Below are 7,792 nucleotides of genomic sequence, written 5' to 3' on the forward strand. Positions count from 1 at the left end.
ACTTTACTATACCTAGACCCCACTTCTATTCCTATAGCTGCCGCCGTTCTCAAGTTAATGGCGGTGGACAGGACATGGGTGGACACACTGTATTATGTAATAGAGGAGTATATTAGGAAAAATATTACCGGTATTGGGAAGCACTAGATCATATGAGAAGGGGTTTGATTAGTAGTGTGAAAACCTATTTAATGCAATAAGAAGATGAACAGACACATCCAGCACCACCAGTAGTCATTTATTTATTTTTCTTAGCATTATTATTCTAGAAAAACAGGACTTCAAAATGGCTATAGATCGTTTGTACACAGGCGTCCGTTGCACTGGCTCCCTGAAGATTTAGAGATCCAGAGAAAAGGGCGCTCTCTTAACACTAGAAGTCCCAGGAATTTCAAGCTCCATAGGTTCCAATGGTAGAAATGTTAAATGACCCCTCTCTGGGACTTCTAGTGTTAGTTTGTCTGAGTTTAGGAAAACATGACTGCTTTCTTTTTAATTTTCTTAAAAATAGCCCCATATCTGCCATGAGTTGTATTGTGTACTGCAATTGGTCTGTGTAGATGGATCCAAAATGACAACTCCTGTACAAGTAGCCGAATGTGCAGTTCTAAACCTATCTCCTATAGCAATGCTGGCCTTGTGTAACGCTGCAAAATAATTGGAATCAGAATGTGATACAACCTCTGTACCCCATATCTCTTGACACTAAAATAATCTTTTATCATATGGAACAGTCTTGGGCCAAGTTCAGATGTTTTATATTTCACGGTCCATTTACAGACCACTGTGCCCGGACTGACCACTGGTCTCATGACACTGCGAGTTCAGATCAGTTTGGACATTGGGGTCTGTGTATGGACCGTGAACCATATCCAGCCTACTGGACGATCCCTGCGTAAAATTATTTTGCCACTTCCTGAAATTTTAAAGGGGTTGTCCAACTCATTGGAAAAAAAAGTCATGAAAGAAGCTCTAACCCTGTTGCTTCTGCACGTGCCGCTCCTACAGTCCCAACTAGGACAAGAAACAACCATTTCCTATTGGTGATGAGCGAGCACTACCATGCTCAGGTGCTCTATAATCGTTAAGAGCAGTTGGATGCTTGGATGGCCACGACTCGAGTTCACGAGTACAATGAAAGTCAATGGGATCTCGCAAATTTTTCCTGGAAATATGCTTGTCTTACATTATATTCGAGCATCCAACTGCTCTTGAGTATCTTGCACCTGAGCATGGTAGTGATCACTCATCACTACTTTCTATTCTTCACTCTCTGGGATGCTGATGCCTGTAAATGGTTGTGGTAATCAGGTGCTCACAAAGCTACAACTTGCCTACTTTGGCTACATTTATACAAAGAGAGCAGAAGGACATAATTGTCGTAACAATAGAAGGAACAAGGCGAAGAAGACCAGCAACCTAATGGCTTGATACAATTAAGAATGGCAGAGAAGACCCTGGTGGACCTATCTAAGGCTTGTACAAGATCGATCTACCTACAGAGTGTTCTTCCATCAAATCTCCATGGTTTGTGATCTATCTATAGGCCATTAAAGTCAGATGACGAGCAAAATGTAATTAGGTGTGCATGAGCACTTTTCCACCAGGATTAGAGACAATATGTTCCTTATAGCTCTTACTTTGAAAGGCTGCAAATGATTTTGACAAGTATTGTGCAGTCTAGTTGCGATGGATGACCAGTCTCAAATTGCTCTGCTTGCTCAATACACCTTTTTGTACAAAAACATTTTAAAAACCTTTTGAAATATATATATATATTTTTTTTTTTTACATGACTTCAAGCAGATTAAATGGGTCCTATTGGTATACCTAGCTTCTAATCCTTACCCAGCCTGTATACACACCAAGTATAAGATGAAGGCTTTCAATAAAGGTGGTGCTGTAGGTATACAGGTGTCTTATCGGCTCACACAACTCATAAAAGCTTATTTGTCCAGCCTCGTAATTGAGGAATATCCCCAACCTCTGAGATGATGGCTTGTGGAGAACAGGGATGACCTTTCTGTGGTGTATAACAAAATATTGATTAAAGTATCTGCACAGACCCCACGACTTGTCACTGTGTCCAATCAGCGAGTGGTAGCCTTTCCTGGCAACACTGGGATAGGTTATTCCCAACCTCCAATTCCCGGTGGGACAGGTCTCCAATTCCAAAAAATGTCGACCAGAAGAGAAACTCCTGGTGCTTAAAACCTGGTTGTACTGAAACCTCTGTGGTAGTTTTGGGTGGCTCTGCTTGGATTCTGAAGCATACACGCTTTTAAGGTCCCCAGTAATATGTAGATCATGAGATGCCGTGCTAAGGTCCAGCACAACATCCGGTGTCTGCTCAACATAGAAATCCTTTTTCGTACTGGTAACGATAGCTGAAAGGGCTGTGTGTAGTGTCGCTGAAATCACACCTACATCCAGAGCACTTCTGTCCTGATCAAGGACCTTCTCAATATCCCCCAAGTTATGTTTGACGGACTCCCATCTATGAAACACTGGCAAAGGCTCCATCATGGAACCCAGCTCCTCCATGTCCTTTATATCTCTGGACAGATTTAATATCTTGATCTCCAGCTCATGGATGAGATGACAGACTGACTCTTTGACCTGCTCCTCTTGGTTGGAGATGTCCTTTAGGATTTTGTGTTCCAGGGCATCTAGCTGTCTTCTGGTGTCTCTAAACAGTGCAACAACACTCCCGGTTAGTCCAGATGCTTTTTCTTGGGTTTCTGTTAGATGTTTCTGAAGGTCCTCGACTCTTTCCTCTGCAGCCTTTTTGTTTTCGGACAGTCTCTCAAGAACGTTTCTTAGGTTTTCTTTCCACTTTTCTGAGGCTTCAGTTAATGGCTCATCCTGGTGTCCTTCATGTTCCTCAGAGCAGATGAAAGCTGTGTCTTCTTCAGAGCCGTAATGTCTCACACACTTCTTGGGAGTGGAACATGTGAAGTTGAGTTTAGTGAAGACGTGCTCCTCAGACTTACTGTGGCCTCGCAAGTGGTTATCGCATAGAGAAGCGTTACAAGTCAAACAGGATATAACAGCTTGTAGAGGAGAAAAGGTGCAATCCGTACAGAAGATCTGATCTTCTTCACTCACAGGCTGTGCTGTCGGGAACACCTGATGTTCGGGAGACTCCACTCTGCACTCCGGACAGATAGAATCTCCAGATTCCTCCAGGGTGTCCTGCACATCGATACAATCCTGGCAGAAATTGTGTCCACATCTCAGCCTTATCGGATCCTTGCAGATACTGAGACAAACGGAGCAAATGAGCTTATCTGCCAGATCAGCAGACTCCATTCTCGAAAATATTGAAGACGAGTTAAAAACGTCTCAGAAATCTAGTGGAGCGTGTTTTACCTTATTCCTATTCGGGGCGAGTCTGAAATGTCAGACCTCACCTTTTATGAATTATTATTAACTGGTTCTGCCCCTGGCTATAGTAGACTATAAATGTTTAATTGAATACACAAGCAGAAGGAGAAAACTTTCATGTTCTCCTGTATAAACTTCCTATGTAGGATCTTTTTGGAATCCTATTAGCAATTGAGTTCAGAACAGTAGCAAGCAGAGAACGGAATAGTCCTGCAGACAAAGCTTGTGGGCCTTCTCCACAATCGTGATACATGTCAACAGTTACTCATGCTGTCCCTATAGATGTGTACCTGTACCGCCCCGCGCTCGGCGGCAGCCGAGCCGCTCGGATCCGGGCTCGTTGGTGGGTGGCTCAAGCGCCTTCTGACCCGAGGTTACTTTGCTCTGAAAGGGTGCTGGCGCTACTTAGGGGGGTGGTAGGTAGGTGTACGGCCGGAGCCGTGTTTAAGTTCGTGACGCCGCCCACGGGTTGTGGTGAAGGTAGACACCACTGCTGCAGTTGCCGGGCACCCGGGGTAGATGGTTATGCAGCAAGATGTTAACCCCCTCCATGGGCAGGGATGATGGCCCCCGGACCCGTTGGGGAGAGTAGCTGGGTGGTGCGTGGCCGGATGGCACTGTTGTACTCACTGTTATTGACACACAAGTCTCTGGTAAACAAAGTTGATGGTGGTCGGTGCCCACAGCCGGCTGCGTTTGGTCCCCAACCCGGTTCGGTGGTCTTGGCCTTTCTCCTGCACCGTGTATTGTATGTGTAGACTGCCTGCGCTTCAGCGACGGGAGTCTGCTCCCCGGCTGTGTGTATGTCTGGAGAGCCCGTTTGACCGCAGACGCTGGCCCATGGGATCTCTGTCTGTGCGGTGGCTTTCTATCCCCCTCGGTGGGCTGTTGTCTTCAGTTAGGACTTGGTTGTGGTCTGGACTTTAGGTTCTTTCCCAATCAGTCTATTAACTCCGTCCAGTTGGTTCTGGACCTCGTTTCAGGGTCTGAGTAAACACCACCCCCCCCCCCTACTCCCCTCTGTGTGCTCCGGTTTCTGAGTCGGTTCCCCGGGTCGGTACCGGCGGGCCACTACCCTGTCCCGTTCCACCAAGCAGTCTTCCCGACTCCTGCAGGCTAGGCCACCGTCTGCCTCCTAGCCCAAGGCACCAGGGCTCCAACCCCGGCACCTGTCACTGTCACAGGCCTGTCCTACAGGCCTGACCTCCTCTACTGCTCAACGCTCAAACTCCACTCTACTCTCATCTGTGTTTCCTGCCTCAGGCCCTCTGGACTCCTCGGTGGGCGTGGCCAACCGCCTGGCTCTGCCCCCCCCCCCTGGTGTGTCCATCAAGCTCTGAGGGAGGTGACTAGGTTTTATGGTTTGCCTGGTGCTACCTTATTGGGGGACATGTGTTGTGCGGGGGTCTCTGTGACTACCTGGCTAGTCCAGGGTGTCACATACCGCCCCCGTGTCAGCGGCCGAGCCGCTCTGATCCGGAGCCGCGGTGGCTCGAGGGGTCTCCAGACCCGGGACGGGAGGAGGGGGTCGCGCGGACACTCGAAGTGAAGAGGGGGCTATGTACAGGGGATTTGGAAGTTCGTGACGCCACCCACGGTGCATGGTAAGATGGAGTACCACAGCTGCTGTTGGGGTGCCTGGTGGCGGCGATATGGCAGCAAGGTGTTTAACCCCTCCATGGGTAGGGGATTGTGCCCCGGGGCCTGGTGATGGTAGCGAAGGGGTGCTGTTGGGGAGGAAAGGGTTTCTGCGTACTCGGTCCAAGAATACTGACACTGACAGCTTGTAAACCAGAATTCTGAGCACCGCTGCAGCCAGGAGGGAGCACGTTTTAGATCCGTGCCCTTGGTGTGGTTTGTTAGCCTGTGACCTTTTCCGTGGCACCTTCTTCTCTGTTTGGACCCTATAGTGTGGAACTAGTCAGGTCCCGCTCCCCTGCATGGCTAATGGAGTGAGCTTGCTCTCAGGGTTCACGCTTGGGATTTGATGGACTGTCTGGGGAAAGTCCTATCCCATCGGTGAGCTAGTACCCCGATTTTGGAGCGGGTGAGGGATGAATCTTGAAGACTTCACCCCCGTCGGGTAAATTACCAGGACGCTTGAAGCTACTTCCCGGCCTTGGGTCCACGTACCCCCGTCATGCCCTGGGTCCTGCCCGGAGATGGCTCAAGGCCGCCGGCTACCCTCCTTGGTAATCCGTGCCCCTTGACACAATCCCCTGCGACCGGGGTTCCAGCTCCTACCAGGCCCAGACCAACGTCTGCCACCTAGTAGTCCAAAGGAGCCCTGCTCCAACATGGTGACCTCTCCCTCTGAGTCACCAGTCCACACTCCTACTCCTTCCACTCCTTTTCCACTTCTCCTCTCTACACTTTTCACTTTCCCCTTACCAACCCCAAAGTGGGCGGCCCTATTCCCTTCAGCCCCCCCCAATGGTGTCTGGTGGGTGTGGTGCAGAGTGTTCCTAGGGTTTTGACTGGCTCTGATCTTGGCAACACCAAATAACAGGGATCCGTAACCAAGGAGGATGCGGATACTGTCCAGAAGGGCAGATTGCACAATACCCTGTGACGACCTGATAGGCCAGGGCGTCACAGATGCCTTAGCTTGTGGCTTTGGCCAGTGATTGATCACCATTCTCACCATTGCAGAGGGTACAGGTATAGTGGTTATCCCGCTGCAGCTCAAGAGGAAAGGTTCGGGAATTGCCTAAACCTGCAGAAAGATCTTGTACATGGACTGTCGGCCATGTTATTTGGAAACAATTAGAACTCTTTTAACCACTGACAAAGCCGTACCTAAATCATTGAGCCCAACTACAAATAGCCGATTTAGCCCCCTCTCCCTCCCCAAAAAATTGTTGTTTGGAGTAGGTGGGCTCATGGCGCATGTGTAGGGCCCCTGAAGCAATCAGGGAGCTACAAGGTACTGCATCCCTCACCAGGATGCAGGGCCTACCCCCTAAGGACCCAGAAGCCCAGTGCCGGTAACACACAAACCAGGTAATCCCAGTTTTCCCCAACAATCCCCCATAGAATGGTACAAGGCTAGGGTTGGACCAATGGATGGCCGCCTAGAGCTGGAGCCAGTCCAGTCCACTAGTTGACTAGGTGGGAGGGGCAGACGGACAGTCAGGAAGACAGTAGTCAGTCTAGGGGAGACAGTGGAGTGTGAGCAGTGACTGAAAGTGAGCAGACGCACTGACTAGGAGTTAACAGTAACCTGGTGCCCACAGGGTTCACGCTACCGTTATACGGACTGCAGTGGAAGACCACCAGACGGGGACCCCAGCTGCTCTATGCCACGGGGACCCACCAACCAGAGACAGGTGCAGGGGAAGAAGCTACCAGGTTACTAAACTGGCACTGGGACTAAGGGGACCTGAAGGTGAAACCAGCCAGCCTCGGGTGACCAGTTACCACCAGAAAGTGAGTACAGAACCAGTTGCACTGAACCCCCTTGTGTGGACTATCTTCTTCTGATGCCTGTCACATGTCCTACCCTCTGGTGCCCGGCCCTGCTTGCGGAGGGCCTAACATCCAGGTTGCCGTTAACACCAGCCCCAGTAGTGGACATTGTGCAGCGGCAGCTCAATCTACGTAGCCACAAACCACAAGTGGCATCACGTGTTAATATTATTCTAATCCCCTGTAAATATTCCCCTTTTAAAAAAAAAAAAAAAAACCCAGGGCACAGGACCGGGAAACGGCCACCAAAGTGACATTCCCCAGTTGTACAACGTCCGGGACAGAGTACCCCATAACCCTGGGCGACACATATGCACAGTCCATCTTTTATGGCACGTGCCTACAATCAGTGTCGGCAGTATTTTGGAAACGGGTCTTTTTTGCTGCATCCAAAACGTTGCGGCGTACAGTACCAGCACAGTGGATAGGATGTATAGAATTCCCATGCCTAGTATGCTTCTTTTTAGTGCTTTGTAAACCGACCTGCAGTGCTGGTTTCCGAGCCACAGCATGTTAACTTATTCTTGTGGAGATGAGTGTTCTAGGCAGGAGAACACAGCGAAAACACGTGGCCAGTAATCTTGATCATGGGCACGTACAGCGTGTTCTCCCGCACAGGACAAGAGAGCAAGCATCCTGCATCCAGAACACCAGGAAGCCTGATGGTGGGGGCACAGCCTTAGGCCCCATTCACACGCATGTGAAAAACACGTGCGTGTCTTACGTTCCGTTTTTTGCGTCGGTGAACTGTATTTTATGTCCGTTTCTCCGGTACGTGTGACATCCGTGTGGTGGTGTATGCTAGCCGTGTGTGCGTGATACGTACGTGTAATGTCCGTGTGAAATGTTCCATGTGATGCACAATGACGTTGCTACATGCCCGCTGACAGCAGACAGACAGCGGCGCGTGATGAGAATGAACTCTGGTGAACTTCAC

General features: G+C 49.6%; 1 protein-coding gene across 1 annotated transcript; it reads right to left on the reverse strand.

The window, feature by feature from the left end:
- Window positions 1-1,830: 1,830 nt before the first annotated feature.
- LOC142312818 (E3 ubiquitin-protein ligase TRIM39-like) lies at window positions 1,831-3,312 on the reverse strand. The gene has a single exon (XM_075351803.1). It carries the CDS (start codon window positions 3,310-3,312, stop codon window positions 1,831-1,833), a length of 1,482 nt encoding a protein of 493 aa, XP_075207918.1.
- Between the last annotated feature and the right edge of the window lie 4,480 nt (window positions 3,313-7,792).

This window comes from Anomaloglossus baeobatrachus, chromosome 5, assembly GCF_048569485.1.
Source record: "Anomaloglossus baeobatrachus isolate aAnoBae1 chromosome 5, aAnoBae1.hap1, whole genome shotgun sequence".
Lineage (NCBI taxonomy): Eukaryota > Metazoa > Chordata > Amphibia > Anura > Aromobatidae > Anomaloglossus > Anomaloglossus baeobatrachus.

Excerpts from the sequence above, each read along its gene's own strand:
- LOC142312818 (XM_075351803.1), bottom strand. The coding sequence starts at position 3,312 with ATGGAGTCTGCTGATCTGGCAGATAAGCTCATTTGCTCCGTTTGTCTC.